The sequence below is a fragment of the Falco peregrinus genome, chromosome 1, assembly GCF_023634155.1.
Source record: "Falco peregrinus isolate bFalPer1 chromosome 1, bFalPer1.pri, whole genome shotgun sequence".
In the NCBI taxonomy this organism is placed as follows: domain Eukaryota; kingdom Metazoa; phylum Chordata; class Aves; order Falconiformes; family Falconidae; genus Falco; species Falco peregrinus.
Window position 1 is genome coordinate 39,470,860 of NC_073721.1, and position 26,048 is coordinate 39,496,907.

Sequence of the window (26,048 nt, forward strand, 5' to 3'; positions counted from 1 at the left end):
GTGTGGGTGTGATGATAGGGTTTTGGGTGATGGTATGAACTGCAACTAAATTAGAAGCTCCGTTCCTGTGTTCTTCAGCTATAAAAATAGGGATCTTGTTATACGCTTTGGTTCAGGCACAAAATGCTCAAGAGGAGCACATGGGTGTTGTTGGGAAAGACTTCTATTTTCTTGGCTTTCAAACTAAAAAATGGTTAACTTAGATCACTTTTTTCTTTATTGTATTTCTTCTTTAGCTTTAACATAGCCTGGCAAAACCAGGAAACATCCACAGAAGTTGCAAGCCTTATCTACAGTAGTGTTTCCCTTCCCTAAGCTGCAGTAGTGCTCACAGCAATGATAGCTTCTGGTATTTTAATTGGTGCCTAGTGTCCTCTCGCTGTCAGTGTGCCTGGATTATATGGTAGTCCCAGCTGGTGGCCATGGGCCACTAGGGTTAATAGGAATGCAGGCACAGCTGGGCTGGGTCAAATCCATGCATGCTTTAGTTTGTGAAAATTTCCGATGGCCTCCAGTATGTGGTGGAAAGGATATAGCAGTTAAAAGGTATCTTTCATTATCATAGACTAATTAGGGCTGTCCTAGCTTCCTGAGGGAATACATAGTAATACCCGGTAGTTACAAAAGATTGAAACCAGGCTGGGGTTACTAAGCTGTGGAGGAGAAAATGTACTTGTTTTTGCTCCTCTGCCCTTTAGCTCCTTCCTATATCTTAATGTAATTAACCTGGATGAAAAACAAAGCTGGGGAAAAAAAATGAAAAATATGTTCTCATTTCTTTGCAGCCTGTATGATCAGCCCCTAAAGGAGGCTAGAAGTGTTTTCTTTCTCACTGTGGAAGTGTGATTACATGGCAGCCTTGCTTTTTAAAATTTGGAGATATTTTTTCCTCCTTTTCTCCTTCATTTTTGTTTTGTTTCTCACTTGCATCACTGAGGCTGGTGCTATTTTGCCTGCAGCTCTGGAGTGAAAACAGGCTTTGTGTTCCTGAGCTTCTAATCGGAAGTGATGACAAGCCCTTGAACAGAGCACCGTTGCCCTTGTCCTCATGAAATATTTTATCCTTCCTGATATTATTGGACATGCAACTGTAATAAAGGCCAGTTTCTGCTACTGGGTATGTGTAGAAGTGGGTCCCTGTTATCTTTGTGCAGGAACACCTCACGGTGACATCTGTGGCTGTGCTGAACACGATTTCCTCCGTTTCATGGGAATAAGATGATGCTTGTGCATTACTAAAAGGGCCTAACAAGTTTCTTGGGGAAAGATCGTGAAGTGCAGTGTATAACAGTATTTATGTAATTAACTCCTTGGGATTTTAATGAAAAATACTGCTGTTTTGCTACCCTGATTTTAATTTTCTGGCAACCTCAGAGTAACAAGGAAACTGCAAATTGTACAAAGTTCTTACGCTGTTGTCTCTGATAGGAGAAGTGGACAATATTGCTGTCTTGAAGTGATGATTACCTGGGATCTAATAATGATATTAGCATATAATCACAAGCATTCAGTGCTACCTCATTGAAGTGTCATTTCAAGGATTAGGAATAGTAAGAAAGTTGCTTCCTGCCCTGAAGTTTTTATTTGAGAAGAGGTGAAGGAGATTCAGAAAACAAGCAGCAAGAGGTGAAACAAAATATGTGTGTTGCCTCAGACTTCCCACTACACCCCCTCCCATGTAGAGCTAGATCAGATTCCAGGTCAGCTACTAGGCACTCCGAATGCACTAGCTTTTTGAGCTTTCACTCTGTTTTCCTGCCTGGACCACCAGCTTTGTCTGAGCTGCCTGCAGCTGTGGCTGCAGCGCTATCCATATCCACTCCTGAGCTGGCAAAGTGAACAGTGTCCTACGCCTGATGGTTGCAGTAATGATAAGGGTACATGTACCTGCAGCTCCCTCCTCTTCGAGCTTCAGAAGTGTAATCTGCAGGAATGTTGTGCCTCCATGCTGATGGCATCCATCCTGAATGCCCTATCCCTTTGTGTAGGACATGATTTGTCCTGAAGGTAGTGCCCTTGACCTGACTTAGTTGAAAGTATTGTAAAGCAACGGACCAAAGGTCCATCTGTCCTCCAAACCCAACCCCGCTGAAAGTATAAGTTTCTTTCGTGCCCAAAGACTAGCAAAATTGTCTTCATTCTGTACCGTCTCCCTGGTGCGGGACCTCCAGCCCTCTCCAGGGACCTGGACATGGTGTGTCGTCCTACTGTGCTGTTCTGATGACAGCAGGGTTTATGTATGGGGAACCTAACACAAGCTGTGACAGTCTGCTTGATAGTAGATAACAGTTAGCAGCTGTCTCCTCGGAGAGCCCTGGCACTTGGCTTCATTACAGTAGGGAAGACAGTAAGGGAAGGTGAGGGGAAGAGCTAGTTGCTGGTGAACAGGAGGGTAGTCAGGGCCATCTGGAGATGGGGCAGTTGCAGTCAGGTAGAACATAAATTGTGAAAGTTTGTTTTGGTGGAGGATGGTATAAAATCCTAAGCAGACTTGTTCGGGGCATCTTTTCAGGTTTTATGTTCTGCCTTGTACACAGTGATTACTTTATCTTATACATTTTTTAAAATGCTCTGTGCAGCTCAGTCCAGGATGTTTTTCCTTCAGACCAAGTTTTCTGGGGAGGTTGCATGCTATATGGTGACACTGGGAAGCCTAATGCCTTTTTGGTCCCAAGAAAATTTCTGGGAGAGTTTCTCAAGCGAATGATTACTGTCTCTTGCCCCTGTTCCTTCTCTAACAGACCAGAAATGTTCTGATGACCTCAAAGCTAATGCACTCGAGTGCCTCTGGATGGAGACAGTGACATTTTTGGCAATGTAGTTTTGGAACATTACTCTCCCTTTCATTTCCAGCATTTTTGGGGATGCTTCTTGCAAAAATCATGACCTTAGAAGCATCTGCTGGGAACTAGTCCTTCCAGGACACTGGAGAGATGAATTTTGCTCTTCCTGCCATGGTACCCTCTGTGAAGTTGAAGGAGTTTCCTGTGTGTACATAAATGGAAGCATTTAATCTTCTGGCTAATTATGAACTTTCATCTGTATTGTCTTAATCAGACCACTGAAATTGTTTTATTTATTAAACTTATGATCTGTGGCTACCGTTATATGTCAGAAGGTCTAGGAACAAGTTTCACTGTGTCATTTCACATCTGAAACTTTCAAAAAAAGCCATTGACTTCAGAAGGTAGTCTCACTGTACTTGTTGGGGATCTGGTCTTCTGAGCCTATATATACTCCAATTAATGTTGTTAATACCATAATAAGTTGTCTTAGTTACTTCTAAAAATGTTCTCTTCATTTTCCAGATGGTGCCCTGGATATGACGGGAACTTGCCCAGTCAATTTTGCCTTCTATAGGCTTATAACAACCTTTTATAAAAGGTTTTAAATCCTCTATTCCTATATTCATGTTCTGCTTTGGCCTTGTTTATTCATAACTGAATGCCTCTGATTATTTTAGCTGTCATGTGCTCAGTATTTGATGCTTTGCATAGCAGAACTGGAATAAACTGGCTGTGCTATGAGATGTTCAGTGTATACTTAAGACAATGACCATTTAGCTGTCTCATCTCCTTAGCGACATTTTAAAGATTAATCATAGAAACTGGTACAAGTCAAGAAAAAGATAGTTGAAATAGAACAGAAATTTAAGTATTTTTCTTCACAGTGTTTTGCTTGGGCTCAATATTTTGGTAACTTTCTTGCACAACCCTGATTTGTTTGTGTGCCTGAAATGTGGATGAACAGTGATAGAGCAATTCTCAGATACACAAGGCTGAATTTGCTGAGCCCATTACTCAGTTTTCGGTAAGCCTGTGCTAAGCATTCAGATGTTTAATACTGGTGGCAGAAGTGGGTGTGTTTCCCGTGGGGGCTGGAGGAATGGCCACAGCTGATAAATCCCAGACAGCCTACAAGTCCCTGCAGTACAGACTTCCAAGCAGCAAAAGTTACAGCCTCCTTCATCTCGGGGAGATGGCTCTTGGGTTCTGCATGTGAGAAAGAGCTCCTGGTTTTTGTAGTTTAGCAGCACGGGGGAGAGAGGGAAGGCTTTAAAACATCTAGGGGAAGTGTTTTGTTTTCAAGTACTCTTATGTACAAGTGTATTCTTAAAAATCTTTGCCATTGGTGTTTGGTTTTTAACTGTTTTGGTTGTTATATTACCAATTGTATGAGACTGATTCATTACTTTTTATATATTTTAAAATATATTTTATATTTTGATATTAAAAATCAAGGCATGACCTCAATACCAACACATATTACCTGTGTAAAAACCCAAAATCCCCTGGAAAACACACCTCCCCCCCCCCCCCCCCCCCAAAAAAAAAAAAAAAAAAAAAAAACCCAAACCCAAACCAACCCAACCAACCACAACCAAAAAAACTCCACAACCCACCACCAATGTCACCAAAACCCCAACAACCCTGCCAAAAGCAACCTCCCCAGTCAACATTATTGCTTATATCAAAACAACATTATATGGTCTCTCTTCCCTTCCTTCTGAGAAACAGGTATAGGCACTGCTGCGGGATGCCTCTTAGTAAGTCGTAATTCACTCGTCCAGGTGGTTGAAATTCCACCGCAGGCGTGAAAGCTGGGAACGGTTGCTGCTCTCTTTCCCTCTGAAATACCGTGTTGGTGTGGTGTGGTGGGGTTTGGTGTGATTTTTCTGACAGGCAGTCAGCCAGTCTCAACTGAGTAGCTCCGAGTGGAAGAATCATGAGATCAGCTAAACTTCAGGATGAGGATTTAGGCTGAGGTTTAACAGTGTATACTGTAGTTTGTTTAATTGCTTAGTAATGCAGCAAGGAAGGACTGGGGAAATTTATACCTTACCTGATGTGGATTTGACTGTATTTTGGGGAGAGACAGCATATTGCATGCATGCTGGCTGCTTATAATTGGAACACTACGCATTTACACCCTGAGTGGAGGAGATGGCTGGGAGGACTCTCTGAAGCTCCGTGAGGCCCGGATTGCCCGTATGCAGCTTTAGAGAAATCCTTAGAAAAAGTTCCCTTGTCACTGCTTAGGCAAGCAGACCTTTGTCAGGCCGTTTCTCAACAGTTACGCCTCGGCTGCGTAATGGGCCCTGTGAGCAAGTAAGTACCAGATTTGACAACAGAAATGGTAGCTTTCAGGCTCAAGCACAAACTCAAGCTCTCAGACATGGATTTCAGCTTCAGAAGATGTCAGTGATCAGTCATGGTTCCTAAATGAATGGGTTTTGTGTTCTGTGCTCTTGTAGCTTTTCAAGTATCCTCCATACGTCCTTGGTTCTGTATACATTTTTAGTTATTTTCTTGGACTTTCTCTTATTTCTTGGTCCATTATACATCAGCATGAAGAGAATATGGAAGTCTGCCACTCTGATAAGGTGTAATTTTCATCTTTAAGCACATAAACTCTTTCTACATGGTTATTCAATTATTTGCATTGTGATATAGCCTAGGCTTGTCTCAGTCGTGAGTCAAAGTCTCCTAGGATTTTCACAAATGCTGCACTGTCCCTGGGAAAGACCTTAGACCTACTCAGACCTATCCTGCTTTTCACACAGAACTAGTATGAAATTACTATAAGGTACAGTTCATCAGTTTTGAAAGCAGATCATGGTGCCAGTATCTGAGAGTCAGAGAAGGCATAAAGCGTGTCTACTTCACCACTTAGTTATTCAATATTGCAGCTGGAGATGGGGAGGCCATATGCAATGTACTGTCCCTGGGTGACACAAAAGATTTCATTTGGCTGGGGCCCCCTCAAGCTGTCACAGGTGTTCTTCTTTCATTTACAATAGCTCCCTTAAAATATAAATGACTGCATTTATTACATCAGCTTTTTTTCCTTCTTTGGAATACCCCAGCTAAAGTTACATTACACATAACAAATGCTCTTGCTCTCTTGAGAATTAGTTTAATTACTGATGTAGTTGGGTAAAGGATCTATCGTGTCTGAGATGCTAATTTTACCATGCTTTAATTAAGAGGTCAAGTGTGAAAGGCTGCGGAACACCTCCCACTTAAAGATGGTGAATAGAATGGTGGGGGGATAGAAGGCACTGATACGATGAGGTTTTTACTGTCTGTAGGAGTATCGACTTTCCTTCTGCATCTTGTAACAATGAGGCAGGCATCTGGAAATGCATGCCAACTTGTATTCGCTCATTGTGTTTTCTAACATTAATGGCTTTTTCCACCCAGATTCTTTAAAGTACCAAAACAACACGTCTGTCCTTCCAAAGGTGGTGGTCGCTTCTGGGTACCACTAATTGCCATTAGAAATGTCAGGACAGTGTCCTCTTGCGCAGTACGTTTGGAGAAAGGGGCTGTGACTGTCCTATGCCCCATGCTCTGGCACAAGGGATGATGTGGGATGCGTGTTCACCAGAGGACAGCAGGTGCTACCATCTCCGAACACCCGGTTGTTTCCTCCTTATGTCTCACTGTGAGTGTGGGCAGATTCCTTTCAGCATTTAATTTTACAGTCTTGTTTCTAGCTAACTCAAAAACCAAGGAAAAACTCGGACAACATCTGGGGGAGGAAAAATGGGCAGGCAGAAGGAAAGAGTGTCTCATAACAAGATTCGAGAAAACTAGACAGTGCAAACGCTTTGCAGTAGGGTGGCTGGGATGTCCCTGACTGAGCTTGTTATGTTTGCCCTGGCAGTTGGAGCAGCAGTGCCACAGATAAAAGAGCAGATGTTCACTGGCCAGTGCTTGAAGGTTATCGTGAGACTTTGCACTTTCAGAAAGACAAGTGACCAAGTAAAGCAGTAGTGTGCAGTACAGCTGTGTGGAGGACAGCTGATGGGTTTTATTAACATCTTTTTCATCGCTTACTGTCTATGTGAATTGCTGATTCATTAAGATGTTCTTGTGACGTGTAATACAGAAACTTTCTTTTCAGAAACGTTTCTCCTTTATCTTGTATTTTCTGTTGCTGTTTTTTTTGTAGTGGTCACTTCTCTTGCTTTTAAAGGATAGTAACAGGTCAGCTATGCCAGTACCTTCCTCAGCATCCCTGGAGGAAGACTGGTGTAATATTGGAAAAACACAGAGTTAAATATTAACATGTACTACTGAATGTTCCCACTAAAAAAATCAGGACCATTTCCAAGCAGTGAAAGCAGACTTTCCTTTCCTGTAGTCAAGTTTTGCTGCTTAATTTTTAAAACTACAGCTTGCTTGGTCATTTTAACATGGTTAAAATTTAGAAATTGAGAGTGCTCTGTTTCTCAAGTGCTCTCACTCAGGCTGCTTCTCCTTTCCAGGTGATAGACTTAGGGGAAGAATTTCACGTGGTGGATTAGTGCTGAAACATGGAAGTTTTTTTCAAGGTAACAGGTTGAATATTTACTTACTTTTCTTTCCTCTGCACTTTGGCTTGGAAGTGGAAGTTTCATTGCTTGCTCTTTTAGTCAGAAAGGTGATGTTAACAGATGTTGTGATTTGGTGTCGATGCTACAGTAACTCCTTAAGGCATACTCAGAATTAGCGTTCCTCTTGTGTTAGGAAGACTCGTAGCTGCCCCCATTTGTATTAGCTCATCAGCTAATGCCACAAATGTGGCATTTTTTTCTGCCAACTTGAAATGTCACAATCAGTCTCTGCTGAGGTAAAAAGGTGCACAAAGGAAGTGGTTTTGATGAAGAGGAGTCTTTCACTCTTAACAGTTTGATGTATTCAGAACACGTATTTATTCTGTCGTGCTGGTTGTCTCGGGTGTCACGACTTCTGCCTCAGTGGCTGGGAATCCCTGCTGGAGGTGTTAAAGCTCTAATCTTTGCAGAGCAGCTCGGATAACAGCTGTGGTGAAGCAGGAGCAGTAAAGCCTATGACCCTGAACTGGAAGGGCTGGATTGGTTAATGGAGTGGTTGTGGGGTGGTGTTGCTGAACCTCCTCTCTAGATATATAAAAAATATTCATGAGGATATTGACTTAATCCTTCAGAAATGAAATGATGTGTTTTTGTTTTAATTCCAATTTACTTGCATTCGCACAATAGCATCCCAAAGCAAGAGATGTCTTGGCATTTGCATGAGGTACGTGCTGCTGCCCACAAAGAGCCAGTAAGATAAGTCAATAAAAACAAGCCATGCAAGGCATGAATTGCTTAGAGGTGGAGGAGACTTATTAGGCTATCTAGCCCTCCTGCATGCCAGCAAAGAATTGCTTCAGCTGGATTTGCTTTAAAGGGCAGATGAATAGCTGAGTAAAACACAGGATCGCATTTTCTGTATGGTACGGTGGAAGGCCGCCTATGCTTCAGTTTTTACATGTGCGCCTAGCTCTGAACCTCATAAGCAACAATATCCCAGAGAAATTTTTTCCAGGCGGCTTTATTTAAGGTGTAACAATGGTCTGAACAGAAACTGCTCTGATTGCGCAGATGTGTGGTTTTGCTTTGCGGGGTGATTTTTATCTCATCAAAGGAGAACAAGAAGAAAGAGCAAAAATCTGTGAGTATGGCTATGTATGAGGGAGTGTGTATGTGTCTGACAGAGCGAGAGGTCTGACCATGTTATATCAATTGTGAGAATGAAATGTCTACTCTGCCTGACTGTAGGGAGGGAATTTTACAAAGGCAACACGTTGCAAAGAGAACAAAGGCCTCACTGCGTTATGGCTGTGTGCGACACTGTTAATGCTAAAGCAAGCTACCACTTCCTATTAAAGCAGTGTCTCGCATGTTCATGAAACAGGCTGTAATGCAAAGTGATTTAGTTCACTGGGAGCTAATGCATCTAGCCCTGGCACAGACATAGAAGGTCTCTGTCCTAGACAGAAAAACATGTTGGTGCTGGTGTTTTAAGCAGCTTCTTCTGGTGACTGGATGGGGAACTGCAGGCACATTTGTTTCATTGCATTAATTTCTTTCATTATTCCCCTTTTGTCTGTTATTGTTTCCTTACCAGTATTTCTATTGCAATAGAAAAAGAGCTCTGTGGTAAGTTATGTGCATGCCCCACTTCTTTCCAGGCTTGGCATGTTTATATATACAAAGAATTATAAAGGAATTAAAGAGAGGACCAAAGAAGCTCAGAAATTCCTTGGGAAAGCTTGTCAGATTTTTAATTAATGGGCATATAGCAGAGGGAGTGAAATCTGTTGCTCAGTACCATAATAGGCAGTGCAGTGCTTCTGCCTCTCTCTGTCATCCTTAACAGACGGATTTATTTTTGGTAATGAGACATTTATCTCCTTTGCATCTATTAAAAGCTAGTTCCAGTGTCAAAAATCATTTGGAAATAACATGAAGAAGTTTAATGGTGAAGCGTGTTTCTTCTGGATGCTTGTCACAGCTCCATCAAGTGCTGGGGATGCTTTTTCACTTTATTTTGGTGTATTTTTGTCTTGCTGCAACTTGCATTTCCAGATGTTAGATGTTTTTCTGATACCACCAAATAATGGTGTGAATATTTAGATTGTATGAAGAGGCTTAATGAAATTACTTTCAGGGCAGTAATTAATATACTGTTGCTGTAAATAATGGGTTTTCAGCACTTTGCTGTGTGTGAACCCTTTAGGACTCCTTGTTAGCTGCAGATCCCTGCCTACCTGACTTAAGCCTGTTGAAAGCAGACTTGCTTTTATTCATGGGCATCCTTGAGGCAGCCCACAGAAAACCATGTGTAAGCAGCCACCTGTTTGAACTCACTTGCTGTGGAGGAGTCCACATAGAAGTAATTGTGGTAAAGGAATGCCGTTAGTCAAAAACTATGGGCTCTGCCTGTATTTCTGGTCCTGATACAATGCAGCTAGGAAAGTATTTTCACACTTGTGGACGGAGTAATTAATGTCATACTACAAGCAGGTCAACAAGACGACCATTTTCCTTAATCTGTCCATAGAGAAGCTTGTATGGGCTCTAGATGAAGGCAGTGTTTTTTTTGTAGGCATTTGTTTTAAATCCTGTGGGATTTATTAGATGCCTTTTAATAGGTTTTCAAACTGTTCTTAGCGTTCTGCAGGTGGGATGTGATTTTCCTGGTGAAATCTGAAGTGCTTGACAACCGGTGAAAAAAACAACTGCCGCCTTTTAGATTTGTAAATAAGATGCCTTTATGAAAGTTGTCTGATGCCTCTGTGCTCCTCCATTTTGTTAGCTATAAAAGAGGGGAAATGGCCAGGATATCGGAAAGGCTTACTGATGTAAGTGACCCAGAAGCTTATTCCGGGAAGTTTATTTTCAGGAAGTGTTGAGTATTCATACTTTGAAAACCCTTTAAAGTATTTATAATTCACACCAGACATTCTTTGCAGTCTTAGTTGGTGACCATCTCATAAAGGTGACGTAGGACTAAATAGATTGATGCAAGGAATGTTTTGACTTTTTAGCTGATAATGTGCTAATTATAAGAACTGGAACCCGTCTAGTAACAGAACCACAGATAACAAACACTGGAAGGTTACTATTCCAGAAGAGTTATGTCATCCAGCTCCATGGATGAGACATCTTTTCCATGGTATTCCAGAAGAGTTATGTCATCCAGCTCCATGGATGAAACATCTTTTCCATGGAAGAAATTGCATCCTGCATGGAAGGGATTCTCTTCTGTACTGTACAAATCCTACAATTGTCCTTACCTACCCATTTCCTTTCACTCTTCCTTTCTTACACAGAAGTTATTCTCCTCATTTGGCTCCTGCCACAGTCCCTGTATCTGTGTACCATAAACAATGCGACCCTTTCTTCCCCCTGTCCTCCCACACATGCTTCTGAACAATGCTGGTTGCTAGGATTACAGTCCTCATAAGGCTAGAGGTGGGGAAAAAAGTGTCCCTTCATCATCAGCTTCCTTTTGTGATCTGCTGTTCTTTGAATTACTTAAGTCATTTTTTCCAAAGGCATGTTTGTTTGAAGACAGTGCTGCTGCTGCTGCGCTCCTTGGTGCTCTTCCTGGCCTTTTGTTTAAAAAGGCACAGAAAGTCAGTGACTAAGTTGGGGAAAATGATTTAATTTCATTGTACGCTGTGAGTTAAACCTTGACTACCTTCCACAGGGACTACGTTAATACGTGATGAAAAGGGACAAGTGCTCCAAAACAGCAGAGGCAGTGACACTCTGTTCTGTTCCCTCTCCTTCCTCCCTTCTCCCCCACACTCAGGTTTTACAGACATCAGTGTTGACTGTGTGATGCGTCACGTACACTGCAGAACTGGGCATGTTTCTCCTTCACAGGAGGTATGTGGAAAATGACAGCCTTCACATTATTTCAAGTGGCACAGCAGCCATCCTTTGATGTGCCAGAATAATTCTTGCAGGCATAAATGGAGACTGAGTTAGACTGTTGTGGGCAGAAGGATGGATATGCATGCTCTTTGTTTCTTAATAAATATGTACTTCTGTATAGTGTGACCACTGATTTTTTTTATTTTTATTATTATTGTTTTTTAAACATGGATCCTGTTTGTCAGCATGCTTGAGCTACAGAGTTCAGCTCCGGGAAGTTTTAGTGCTTATTCCAGGGACCTCCCATAGAGTTTCCCTGGAAGGGATAAAAAGTATACTCATTCCAGAATCTATATAAAACCTTAAGTTTGAAACGCCTTCACTGTGCTCAAAATAGTACAGGTTAGTACCAAGTTCTTCAGAGCCCACTGGGCCTGTTTCACAAGGCAGGAGCTCGTTTTGGAAGAACCCGTGTTCCCATGCGTCTTAAAATTTTGCCTGCAATATTCAGGAGTGAGCTGTTTAATAATAGTGCTACAGTTGAATGATCCCTCTTGATCAAAAGGCACAGCATGCAGCTACGAGGTGGAGTTGAACAGCCTGGCGCTGATCCCTGCATCCCATCCGCCTGGCTGAGCCCCACATTGCCTTTGGCACCCTGTAGGGGTGGGCAGCACTGAAGTCCTGCCTCTGTATCGCTGAGCTGTGTGCTTTGGGGATGGAAAGGACACGGGTCAGGAGGACGTGTTGTCCACCTGGAGAGATGATGTGGTTAGGGGAGTGCAGGCGTTCAGCAGTCGATGCAGTAAATTCAGGACAACATTTGCTCCATCAGAATCAAAGAATAGGGGAATGTTCTTACCCTTTCTGTCACAGGTAGCGTTGAAAGACTTTGGTTGCAATAAATTCCTAAAACAAATGAGCGAGTCTCCCATTCCCCCATAAAAAAACCATGTATTTATTTCTACGCTGCAGCTAAGAAATTGCACAGGAACAGAACTCAACATAGCAATTCAGCGAGAAAACTGTTTCTTGGGAAAGCTCACAACTTCTTCGAAAACAAGACCATCAATGGAAGCACGCACACCCTGACTTTGTGGGTCTTAACCTGCCTGGATGCGACTCTGCAACCTGGTCGAGAAGAACCTCCCTTAGCAGGGGTTGGACGAGATGATCTTCAGAGGTGCCTTCCCACCCTGACCACTCTGTCACTCTGTGATGACTAATTTAGTGTGGAGCCCTAAAACAGTGAAGCAGTCAGAACACGTTTGTACATTTTGCATACTACTTAATTTAAAAGTTAATTCAGATACTGTGTTCTCGTCTTGCTCAAGCTGTTTGGAAGCTGCATGGCTGCCACCTAATCAAAAGTTAGACCATTGCGCTTGCCAAAAAGGAAATCTGTGCATATTTTGCCCTGACCAGACCATTTTGCAGGGAGCGGTTGGCATCCTGGATACTGTTTCTTCAAGCTGTAAAACAGCAGTTTAAAAGCAGAATTTCATTTTGCTGTTACTGCCTTTCTAGCTGTCAGGAATGTAGTTGCAATGTGTGCCTGATCCTCGGGGATATCTGTAGGAAGCATGTGTTAGTGATTGAACTTAATTGGACTCTCAAAGAATTTCTCCTCTATTGCAAACCAATGGAAACAACAGTCCTTTGGCGCTCTGGATTAACATTAGATAAGAATGGTTCATGTTGGGGTTACTTATCTAATGGCAACGCATAATATTACTGCTATTCAGAATAACATTTGCTCCGGTATACTTAGGCATGTTGCTGTCTTGTGGTGTCTGGGAAGTCCATGACTTTCCTGGAGCAGTGTTGCTGCAATCAGGGTATGTCACTTACTGTTCTCAGCCTTTGACTTAACATTCTAGGCAAAAACATGCAGGGCTGTTTTGTTTTGTTTTGTTTTAAAGAGGTTTGACTGGTTTTTTGTTTTGCTTTGTTTCTCTTTTCAGAGGCATTTGTTTGTGCAGTGTGGCTGAGGGTAGGGCAGGATTTGAATCAAAAAGCTTTTTGCAGGTAAACAATCAAAGTTTGACACATTAAAGGCAACCTGTAGGCAGCATTTGCCCCTCATAAATTAACACGTAATATGTGTTTTCCATAACAGCACTGGCATTAGGGCATGAAATATGCGTTGGGTAGGGAATTTGATCCAGAGTAAGTACAGGATAGAAAGGGAAGATACAGCTGTGCCATTTGCTAGTGTGCCTCTCTCTTTTTCTGTATTAGAGTTCCTCTGTAGGAATGTCAGCACATCATAGCACCCAAATTGGATAGGATAGTGTTACTCTTCCTGCTTCAGACAGTAAGTGAGAAATTAAGAGCTGAATGGCACAGGAAGACAGGTAGCTTAGGCACGGAGGCAAAATGTCTCTGCCAGTAAAAGCGGCTTTAGGGTGTCAGTGGTAGTACATGATACCTGACTGGTATAGCCAGTGGTGTTATAGCGTTGTCATGGGTTGCACTATCCAGTGTGGTGGGCTTGATCCTATGGACTTTTGAGGAAAATGAAGCTCAGAACCTGTGGAGGTGGGTTGAAGAGGGATGAGGTGTTCTAGAGCCCTAGTCCTTACTTAGGGGTTCATACATCCTTACTAGTGGGTTCAAGTAGCTGGTGAGGTAAGTTGCTTTCTGAGGAGGAAGAAGTAGAAAAGTTAATGGGAATTCTGTTTACTCTCCAGAGCAACACTGTGGGGAGGGAAAAATTCCTCACTGATTGGAATACCCACAAGAACACATCAACATGTGCATAAATCTTGCAACTGAGAAAGGAACAGTAGGGTAGAAAAACAGTGGGGTGCTGTGAGTCTTGTGTAGAGCTCCCCAGAAGGGCTTCTCCTGCACAGGACGATGGACTGATGTTTGATGTGAGGGGTTACCTGCCAGGGTAGGCGGGAGCCCTCCCCCATGACAGGTTGTCTTGCAGAGATGTTGGATTTTTTCCCTTCTGCTTTGGGACTACAACTGTCCTGACTCACATGTAAAACTTCCAGGATGAGAAAGGGAAGTCTGGACACGATATATTCTGCTGAATGAATACTTTTCATCCTATGGTGCCCTTCCCACTGGGGAGAGGCTTGTGTCTTCTCCCCATCCAGAGGTACCTACTGATCTACCATTTGAGAAACAAAAAAAGCACCTTCTCCTGTACTGAGAACAGACAGCTTTTCACTGCGAGTATGCAGGAGGCGTAAATGTTCCCTTACCAGGATCCAAATACGAGGATGATGCAAAATTGTGAGATCTGCCTGTCCTGAGGCTCTGTGCCACAGGGTTAAAGACAGCTTGGAGCATGGGCCCTGCTTCTATCACTCACACTGGGCTCGGAGAGTTCGAGCTGAATTATGCTGCTTGCTTGGCATTTCTAATTGTATGTCCTTGGTGGTGGCAGCAGCAAATGGATTTCCCAGCTGCTATTACCTGCTCTTCAAAACATGCAGAGAGGTGCCTGTTGCAGGTGGGGAGATTGTCAGGTGATTTCCCACACTATGGCCTTAATGAGGTGAGAAAAAACTAGATTTAACCTTGAGCAGAAATCCTGAAACCGGATCCTCTACAGGGCTTGGATCTCATTTAAACACTCTAGCTTTTGCACATCTGTCTTTCTGCTCCCAGTTGCTTCTTAGGGAGACCTGGAGGAAGAGACAGGCAAAGGCCAACCTCTTCAGGCAGGAGGAGGCACTTCTCTGAGAGACTCTAAGATGGAGAAGCAGCAGCATAATGTCCGCAGGAGGGAAATAGCTCTGCGGCACACCCACAGTGTCCCTACGTGTAGGCATCCACAGGCTGTGTCCTTGGCAAGTAGGAAGACACCTGACTAAATAGCGATGGCCAAAGCGGTAAAGCAGACTTCTCTGTACATGAGAACCTTTGTCCTAGTCCTGACTCACATGTAACTTTGTATTAAACACAGCATAGTGAGAGTAGTGTTAGAACATTTGTATACATCAATCAGACTGTCATTAATGTGACAAGCTAGGAGACTTTAACTATTTACCAACTTCTGTGGTATTTTGAGAATGCTTAGAACACTCTTGAAAAAATCCACAAGTGATGAGTAGAAGTTACTCTGTATGAGTTGCATGTAGTGCTTTCATATTTGGCTCTCTTTTAACCTGTTATGCAACCTGTTACTTTCTTGTCACCAGGCAAGCCTGTGTCTGATGTATTACATCAAAACATATTCCTGTCTCCGAATGCTAACAGCAGCACATTCAGTTCTCTGGACTTCAGCAGCTGAAGTGGGTGTTGCAGGAAGTTTGGCACTGTTTCTCTTCACAGAATAATAAACACAGATGATGTTGCCTTGGCTTTCATATAGACATAGAGGCTCTTGCCTCATAAAAGCTGATTCATAGACAAATGGTGACTCTTAGCTTTTTTTTTTTACTTAGTTCAAGTAGATGGGCTAGAAATAATCATCAAATTTTCTAGCAGACCCTAGGATGGTGGTTTCTTTTATTTTAGAATGAGAGAGCATTTTATAGTTTGTTTTTCTAACAGCTGCATTAGATTATGGTGTTTTGTAACATTTACTGCTTTTTTCTTTTCCAGGAGTCGTCCAGAAAACACCTGTAGAGCTGTGGCTTCTTTCTCCAAGCTCAGCCAAAGGTATGTACTTTCCCCACTGTTACTCTCCCTAGTGTTCATCTCAAGTGCAGTATGGAAACTTTCAGAAAAGCGAGTTTCAAAGGTATTGGCAGGAGATGGCTACTCCCTTGATTTTTGAATGCAGTATTTTAAACACAAAGGTCTTCTCCAGAGAGTTGCATTGAATCAGAACTAAGCTTGAGAATTCACGTTCATGTGTAGAACAATGGCCATCCTGCTTGTACTGGCTGTTGCAAGTGATGTTCAATATCAGGCTGCCTGGTAATGGGTAAATGCTTGGTTTCACAGGCTCCAGAAAAAGAACAGAGCTATTTAGTAGCAGGTCTACAATGACTTCAAAATCATGGTCAAACTGTTAATTAATATGATTCCCCAAGGTTACACCCTAACTCAGTTATCATTCTGGGAAAATAACGTGGCATGACGGAAGCGCTGTGTCCTTCCCTTGCCCAGGCTGTGAGTCTTCCTGGCTCTCTGTAAGAAGGTCTTGTTTTGTAATTAAGCACTGAATCAGGGTTGTACTGCTCCTCCTCAGCAGCTTAGTACCTGAAGCACTTTTACCAGGAGAATTGCCTGGTGTAGAGAAAGTGCTTTCAGCAGATGTGCAAAATTTTGACCTAAAAATAGGATAACATAATAAATAAGAACCTGATGTTCAACTGTTCAAAGCTGTCCTTGCTGTCTGGTTTGTTGTATAACTTGGAAGAACTGCAATAGCTTTTGTGGTGATAATTGTTAACACATGGTTGCATAGTTAAGAATAAAGAATAGTGTTTTTCTATAAATGTTACTGTAAAAGCCCATAACATAGCATGAGATTTCAGTGGTTTTTCTGAACTAATGCAGAGAACTATGTAGCCTAATGATTATTTTCTAGATCTATAAAATAATGCAAAATTCCCAAGTAAAATTCTAATTCCTATTGAACTCTGCACATCAGCTTGACTGTGTCTGCCTGGTAGCAGAGAAAGCAATGTATGATAAGGAACAGTGGAATTCTTTTTGTTTGTTTGTTTTTTCTTCCTTTCAAGCAGATGTTGGTGGGAAGTGGTTCCTTTGAACTATCACACCACATAAGCTTTGACTGCTGTGATTTGTCCTCACCGCCATACCTTCTGAATGTACCACCCCCCAGCCCTTGCCGCTGGAGCTGATGGTGCCCCAGGTTCTCAGCGAGCCCTGGGCAGGGAGGGTGCTGGTTCTCTCTTTCAGCGTCCCAAGAACCGTGAGCATTTTCTAGCTCTGCATTTGCAAAGCCAGATATTCCCTGACCCTGTGTGAACTCACAATGCTTTTCTCCCTCCATAGACCCCTCTTTTCAGTGTGGAAGAAAGAACTGAGAATGATTCAGAATTAATTTACGCAAAGTTTTCCCAAGTAATTCTCAGCCACCCATGGGTTTTCCTGGAAGAGTGGTATACAATAGGCCTTTGTCTCCGAATGGATTTATTTATTATTTTTGAATCTAAATGCCTAGTTTGACCCCAATCTTAAAGGGCTTTTTAGTCCCCAAGGCTTAGCAGTTCATTCTCGAAACCTTTTGAAGATGTGACTCTGCTGTGAATATACAAGGTATCATAAATCTGTTCAGTAGTAGAATGAATGCAAATTATTCTAATTATATCTGAGTCAGAGCTTGTTACATTTTAAAGGAACTAGAGACAAAGCAAAATGGCTATGAAAGAAGTTTTATGGTTTCTACAGAAATTTATTTTTGTGAATTAGGTCTGTATTCCTTGACAAAAACCAGTGCATCTGTGGGGGGAGGCATACTCTCAGCAACAGGTTTGGAGTTCCTACAAGCTGTGAGCGCTGAATTGAGATGAGTTGCTCAGTTAACTATTCTTTTGATTATTTCTTTGGATACTTGAAGCTGTGTTCTTTAGAGACAAAATAAAACAACAAAGGGATCTCCATCTTCTCTTTGCTTCAGATTAGTTTGCATTAAGCACAAAGGCATTGTACCACTTGTCCAGCTGGTGACACAACAGTTACTTTAATTTGAAAATATTGCTCATGCAATGAGGACTTCACCAGGAGGTTTGCATTCTTCTGCTTAAAAGTGGTTTGGTTTTTTTTTGCCGGTCTCTGATCAGGTAGAAAAGGAGTGAGGTTTTAACTTAGTCGGTTTAAATGTCCCCTCTCCATTTTAGTTTGATTCCATTAAGTAGTTTGACCTTGTGGAACACAGATTTCATGTGAAAATCCTCTCATGTCAGCTCTGGTATTTGATGAGCTGAGAAGTTCATGTAAATTATGATATCTTCAGAGAAGTGTTTCTGACAACTGTTACAATAGGTAGAGAGCTGCAGCCAGGTTTTGCTGGGTGTTTTTCTCAAGAGCTAAACCCTTGCAACTGAGTGGAAATTTCTGTAAAGCGTTCAGCTTCCAGTCGTATGGGGGCAGATTATCTGAAGTGTTTCTGTTCTGATCCTTCTGAAAGTCTTTGTCCCTAACTCACTTGCACTGAGCTGCCTTGTCCCTGCCTGCCCCGCCTTCAGAACTGTTATACTGCTCACTTGATAGATGGTGCACACCTTTCCTCCCAGAGAGGTGTTAATTTGCTCCAAATCTGGACTCTGAAAATTGTGTTGGTTGCAGGTAAATAAATTTTACTGGAATCTTGTCATGCACAATCCTGAAAATGAGAGAAAAGAGTTATTAGCTCATCTGTTTTATTGCTGTGCTGATATAGCTGTATTCCCTGCAATATATTTTTGTACTGCTTGGTCCAATCTACTTTTAAATGACTGAAGTGGTGTAGTATTTTTTATGCCACTGAAGAAATGGTATAAAGTCCAATAGATTTCACTGTTACGGGAATTTGTCCTAATAGAGTTGCCTCTTGTTTAATTTTAGACTTGCTTCCATCAGATATAGCTCCTTTTCTTTCCTAATGCACACTGACAAATGTGAAAACCCTCTCAATTAATCTCTTAGTCGAATCTCTTTCAAGGATAAAATAACAAGAGTGCTGTTAGTGAAACTGTATTAAAATTAATAGGAAAGAACTCCTAACCCTAGGATGCAGCTGTGGAGGTGGATGGCTGGATGAACACTGTCCGCCGCTCCTTGTTCAGAGGCCCTACAAACGTGCCACAACAGCAATTCATCATATCCCTGAATTTCATGTTAACAGTGTGCAAATTGTTGATATTATGGGATAAGACTCATCACCAGCTTCACCATTAGGAGCAACCTGATGCAGAGAGAACAAACCCCAAAGATTTCTGTTTGTACAGGTTATGGAAATTTGCAATGTGGTTGGTTTGTCTCCACGAGCGTTACCGCGAGGCTGGATGACATGAAGGCCTGACACTTCTGCTGCCCTCTTGGGTTTTCTCCATTATCATGAGCATATTTTATTCATTGGCCCTGAGGCCAAGATATCATACATCCCCTGTTTGCTTGAGCCTTCAGTGCTTGTGTGGTGTCAGTGATGAAATCACTCAGCTCCTGTCTGGTCCCTGAAACTGTGCATCCGATCTGCCACCGGGGTTTCTGTTTCGCAGTTAATTCCACACAGGGCATGACACACTCAAAGCCAGAGAAAAGTCATGTCAAGAATGGTGTGAAAAATGGACAGGACTAGACTCTTCAGCCAATATTAAAGATAAAGCTGAGATTTGAAATAGTCGTTTAAATTTTTGTGAACATGAGGGTCTGGAGGTAGATAACATAAAGGAGAGAAGGCGCCGTGGGTGTAGCTGAGCGCAGCCCCACGTCCATAGTGCTGAGCTCCCAAACTCCATCCTGATTCAGACGTGGATGTAGTAGATAGAGACATTTCCAGTGCTATGACATTTCATTCAACTTGCATCCTTCAGCTTTGAAACTGCAGTGTCACCAAACAACTGCATATTTTTTAATTCCAGAAGCTTCTGACAGTCAGCAAGGATTGTATCCAAACAGTTGTGCTGCATATTAGCACACAGCTTGTTCCAGCAAATGCATTAGTACCTATTAAAGATTTATACAGTGGCATAAAGTTATACAAGGTTTCACAAACATAAATAAGACCTGTTCTTTGTATTGTAGAGCATCCAGTCTGAATCATGCCTAGGTGATGACATACAGCACAGCTGCTTACAGGAAGAAGGGTGAAAAATTTTGAAGGAAAAGTGATTACTGAGAAGACGGTGACTGGAGAAGGGGATTTGCAGGTCTAGGAACTCACAAATCAGAAGGTGCAAAAAGAGTGAAAATAGGAATTGAAGCTATATAACAAGCTTAGGAGGTAGTAAAGAATGGAAAAGGTGTTAGCTATGAGATAAGCTTGAATATGAAGTGGCCAGGAATGGGTAGGAGAATTCTGTCTTGCTGCTTTGTAACATTCAAGCCGATATGGCTTTAGTATCCAGGTCTGACTGAAAGCATGTTGCAGATTTTGAGGATGGGACACTTTGGGTGGCTTTCTACCAACATTCTCTGCATACCAGCAGAATGGAATGAAGTCTGCGAAAGTCTGTCTTGAAAAGCAGTAAGTATAGTTTCTTTGGTCTGCCCTGATCAAAATGCAAGTGTTCCTTCATTACCTACTGGTCTTTGGAGCACCGCACTTTTATTTTTTCTTTTTCTTTCCCCCTCTCTATGCTCCAGCTGGGAAACTGCTTTTATTGATTTGGTGCTTCTAGAACTAAGTTTCTTTTCTCTAGGTTAATACTGAATTCTTCAGGCTTCTTGCAGTTTTCCCCTTTTTTTTTCAGCAGTATCAAGGAATTGAAAAAGCAAGGGTGGTACAGATGTTTTTATCTCTTGCCTGGAATATGTCCTATATGGGCACTACAGGAAGCACTGCTTAACGAGCTTCCAGCCAAATGCAATCTCAGTAAATCTGTAAGTCTAGTGGACTGTATAGGAAGAGAGAAATGGTGGTGTTATTATCTGGGGCTGGCTCTGAGCAAAGCTGCCTAGGGGACTAGATAGCCCTACAACTAAAAAAAAAGTCATCCACATCCTCACTGGTCTGGAAAACCAAAACTGTTGAAGAGGAAGAGTACATGAGAGAGAGTTGGTGTTGAGAAAGCAGTGGCATCAGTTGCTACTTTTCCTTCTCGGTGTCTCTTGGCAGTATTGGGAGCAGCCGGGCTCCACAGCAGTTTTGACCCAGCCAGATTCATCATTCAAATGCATTCAATCTCACCCATACTGCTAGGAAGCTTCTCGCCTATTAAAACTTAACAAGTGCAAGTTCTTAGTAGTTCATAAAAATAATTTCATGGCAGCGTGACAAAATTATGGATGTTTCTGCCAGTTTTGTTTTGTGGTGCCTTGAGGTTTCATCTGAGATCTGGGTATAGTGAAAGACCCTGGGTATACAACCTTGGTATGCGTAGCATTGATGTAAACTTTTGCCTGTTTATGAAACAGCAGAAGGTGAAGTGACTCAGCCCCGGTCCTGGAGAGAGACTCTGGGTAAGGCTGGATGTGAAACGAAGGTATTTGCCGAGGGCTTTTCAGTGCCTACGCACCCATTTTGTCCCTGCAACAAATCTGCATGTGGAATTTGGAAAGCAAAATTTTTTGTTGCCCAGCAAACTTAATGTCCTCAGACCATTACACTTCTCTTTGCTTTCCCTCACACCCACAGCAATTTTTGATATACAGAATCAGAGGAGTTACTAAACGTTTGGCTGAATTCAGGAATTTTTATGAGACCACTCGTGGAATGTGGGAAATCACATGCTGGAGAGCCACTTGCACAGAGACAGCAAATTCAGGAGTAATATGGTCAGAAAAGGGATGTCCTGTCACCAGCTTTTGTTCTCCAACAAGTTGCCAGCGAAGCGAGGGGCCGGTCACACTGTCTGTCCTGTGCCTGCCAGCTCTGGCAGCTCCAGTCTGTTTGTGCGCGGTTCCGCAGTGTGGCAAGGGCCGCTTGGGACACAGGGAATTAGCCCGGTGGCAGGGTACTCCTGGCTCGGGGCTGAGACCAGAGTCAGATGTTGAAGTGCGAAATCCCTGCTGACAAGTACTCCGTGGACTGTCTGTGTGTAAGCCTCTGTTCCGAGGGTTTTGACCCTCGTTTGGACAAAATCTGTGTGACTTCAGGTCCTGGTTTCAGATTTCTGGGTGCTTGGGTTCCTTTGCTGATAGGATCTATTGGCAGCTGCCAGTAGTCTGATGCACCAGCCTACGGAGTGCGGTTACGTGCTCCTTTCGTAGACTGATGGCAGTGTTCAGGAGTTGGCCTGCAGTGAGTAAGCCGGCTCAGAGAAACATAATATTGCACAGGAGGGGATAGAATCACTGCAGCCACCCCTCTCCCCACAAAACCTGTCTCTGTGTACGAGTGAGTGGAAGTTGTAGTACCCTAAAATTGGGGTGACGGTACCAGTCCAGCTGGAGTGTGTTCTTTTAGGTTTGATCTACAGTTAACGTAAGTTTGTGAAACTGGCTTGAATTGGCCTGTTATTGAAACCAGTTTTCACGGAAACATGAAGCAGAGCAAAGGTAATTTGTGAAAAAGTCTACTGCTGCTGCAGACGCTGGGTGCCAAGGGAAGACAGCTGGAGAGAGGGAAATATCACAGAGAAGGGGGAGGGGACCTGTGAAGTATCTATAAACTTAAGACTTTAGTGGCAGCTAGAAAATGGGGGTGAGGTAGAAGGGGAAGTGGCAAATGATGCAGATATTAATCCTGCTTAACAAAATATTTCCAAGAAATAAAACGTTGTCCCTGGAAGAAAACAAAAAAATGCTAAAGCCAAAGCTGATGGTCTGAAGGTGAAATGGGAACCAAAGACTGTGCCAAGGTTAAAGCTTCTTTTTTTTTTTTTTTTTTCTCCTCCCCCCCCATGTATTATCATGGGGGAAAGGCAGAAACTGCTGGTGTTTGCCTGCCCCAGAACCAAGCTGGGCAGGTTGACTGAGGGATGCTTGCACTATTTTAGGATTGCATCTGAAAGATCAAGGCGATAAATAATTACTTGCATTGGAACAAGTGGGGGTGGGGAAGAAAGTAAAGGGTGGGACACATGGGAAACATCTGCTCCAAGGAGGCATTTCAGAAATAAGCTTCAGCAAGAGGGAAGAAGCAGCAGCTATGCTGCATGCAAGGTACCACCAGGGCTGCAGTGAAAAACAGGAGAGAAAAGGAGCCAGAGTTGGTGGTAAGTCCGAGAAAGAGGCAGAGGGAGGATCCAGCCTGCAGCTCTGTGGCTGAGACACCTCTCTAGTGTAGACTGAAAGTGGGAATTTGGAGTGTCTGTGGGTGGTACACTGCCTCTGACCTAGACCAGAACAGGGTGCTTTGGACTTCCCACGTTGCTCATGGGATGCTGATCCAAAGCCCAGTGAAAGCAGTAACAGGATTCATGTTACTGATAGCAGACTTTGGATCAGAAATAAATCCATTTGTTATGCCTGGGGATTGTACTGCTTATATCCACAGCTCAGTTTCCATATCCCATGGTGTAACGTTAAAGAGAAGTTGGAATAAAATTCATCCTGTATATCCAGCTGTCTCTATAACTCTTGGCATTTATAGGAAGTCCTTCCTACACTTAGAGACCAAAATTGCCCTAGAATTGATCTAATCCCTGTTTTTATAAAACCTTTGTTTGTATGAAAGCATCTTGAAGTGGTCTGCAATAACTGTGCTCCAACCATTCCAGTACAGCTCTTTCTGTGGTTGTGCTACACCGCCATTCCCATAATAAGCCACAAGAAATTGCAGTTGTGGGATTGCTTCCTTGCCAGCTGAAAAGAACTGTCCACAGATGGGCAGAATTGTTATACTGCATTTTGCTTGGGACTAATGTTTTTTTCCAGCCTAGGTGGGCCAGAGAAAGGAAAACAACAAAACTTTCCATCAGCCACATTAAAAGAAGGTTTCTCTTCCCTGGTGAGAAAAGCCGCTCCCGAAGCAGAGTGCTTTCAGGGGGTGGGGGGAGTCAGCTGGGAGGGAGAGGCTTCACTCTCCAAAGAACAGATTGAGGCTGCCGAGGTTCTGCTCAGCACCTCTGATGCTTCATCATGTCACCTCAGCCTGCAGATTTCTGAGTTAGGACAATCTTGGTTTGGTTCCATAAAGTGTGTGCTTTTTTTTTTTTTTTTTTTTAAATGGGTCCTGAGACATTTGAGCCTTCTGTGCTCAGGTTGGATATTAAAATATCCCATGGGACTTCATCATAAGCCTGGCAGTTTGTGGTCACCTCAGTAGAAATGAACCTTATCTTCCATGGTCATGAAAAATGCTGTGTATGGGCAACTTGCTGGTCTCTGTTGAGAAAGTGCTTATTTTTTAAAAAGAATTTGTTAGTACGTGTTAGGCTGAAAGTGGGAGCTGAAAGCTTGTCCAAAAATACTGCACTTACAGTTGAGGGCTGTGTGCGATTTCTGAGGCTCTGATCTGCTCGCAGGTGCTGGTTAAAGGAGCAGTAGCCCTCTGTTACCTTGTAGGGGTTTGAGATGAGATAGCAGTCAGGACAGATGTTGTCCACTGGCAGCTTTTCAGTGATCTTTATCTCTGTGAAAACGCAAAGCTGTTTTTCAGGGTAGACTGTAGAAATGGCCTGAAAGAGTCAAGTGTGGCAGAATTTGGGAAAGATCCTATAAACCCCTGATTATGTTATAGAAATGATGGTCTTAAAGCCAAAGTTAATAATCTGGGTATTAATAAGATTGCTGCAATTTTTCCAAATGTAATAACATCACTAGTAATACACTGCAGGCCATCCCAAAAAAGTTGTTGTTTTGATACATTTAGGCATCCAGTCCATTTGTATTGCAATTCCTCTCTCCCTCTCAATATTGAATTTGAAATGATTATGAATGTTTCCAGAAAGAAACAATTGCTGATGAAAATTGTAAAACAAAATGTGTCAAAAGAGCTTAAGTTTTAATGGCAGAATTAACTGCATTATGTTTTCAGAACAAGATGAAAAGTTTTTCACTTTTCAGCTTTGAAATCCCTTCCTTCCCTTGAAAAATTGTTCTCCCATTCTTTGTGTTTCTCCTTCTCTAACCTAAATGTGTTTGCTCTCCTTTCCTTTTCATTTCTTCGCTCCATTCAATGGAGAAGAGGGTAAGGAGGAAACAGAATTGGGAGAAACTCACTGTTTTCCCAAACCTGATATATTAATAAATAAATAAATAAATAAGACAGGGTGAAAACTTTGAGGAACTGCACAGAAAATCTTGTTGGATTACAGTTGCTGCAATAAATTGTTATGCTGTTTCAGCTCAAAATGCAGGTGTAACTCTCGTCAGCTGGGTGTGCTGGGGGCTATCCAGTTGCACCTTCAAACACTGTAGTGACTTTCCTGATCTGTAAAAACACTTGTGTTTGAAGGCTTTGTGCGGAGGCACTTGTTCAGAGGAAAACTTCATTTATTGAACCTCCATCTCCGTCTCTTAGCACCTAAGGGACTTCCTATGCAGTTATTGTCACCAGTCTGCTTATTTTAGGAGATTTTGGTGGAGCTGCTGTACAAAGAGGAATGCCTGTGGGCACAGACGCATCCCAGAACATGTCCCACCAGCGTATCGATCTCTTATTCAGCTGCTGAGCAGAGTATCTGATTGCACCTTGGCTGTTGTTTCGATAACCAACATCCCACCACGTTGCACCTACATGAGTTACTCCATCAGTGATTTCCTTAATGTCTTCTGACTTAAGAGGTGTAGTTGCAACTAAATGAAGATAACGAGATTTCCTCTAAGCCCCTCTTGATTCCTCTTGATTTACCATGCAACTTTTAATTAAAAGAGGCAAAGAAGGAATGGGGAAGAGAGATCTCATCAGCTTTAGTCAAGCCTCGAAGAAGGGAGGGTAAGACTGCATCTAGAAAAGGCAAATTGTCCCAAAGTTATTTTTAATTCTGCTGGTTCTCTAGCAGTAGGTACATGGTAAAATGAAAGAGAGAAAGGATGGATCTGTCAGGACATGGGGATCCCAGATTACTGCCCTGAATGCGTCAAAGATCAGGGCGTGAAGGTTATTGATTAGGGCCTGTGTGGGAGGGTAGAGAACATCTGTTCTTGTTCCATCACCCCCTGACCTGCTGGGGAGGGGATGGCACATACTCTTCTGGTTGGGTGAAGTGAGAGGGGATAGGAGTAAGAAGTGAAGCCTTGTTTACATTTATATCTTCACCATTTTTCAACCTGTTAGCACTGAAACACTTGAAATTTTCCCCAAAGGGTATCTCAGTGTAGGTGTGCAGCCTTGCACAGGAAACAGGCATTTTCTCGGGTAGACCAAAAGCCTGTGGTTTGCTGGTTCCTGGTGACCACATGACTTGTG

The 26,048-nt window shown here is 42.6% G+C and overlaps 1 protein-coding gene across 1 annotated transcript in view; it reads left to right on the plus strand.

Moving 5' to 3' along the window:
• Positions 1-26,048, plus strand: part of SORBS1 (sorbin and SH3 domain containing 1) — a 220,370-nt gene that overhangs the window by 76,519 nt on the left and 117,803 nt on the right. Inside the window, exon 4 of the mRNA XM_055793988.1 lies at positions 15,743-15,799. Coding sequence (XP_055649963.1) covers positions 15,743-15,799 — 57 coding nt within the window. The remainder of the gene's footprint in view (positions 1-15,742; positions 15,800-26,048) is intronic.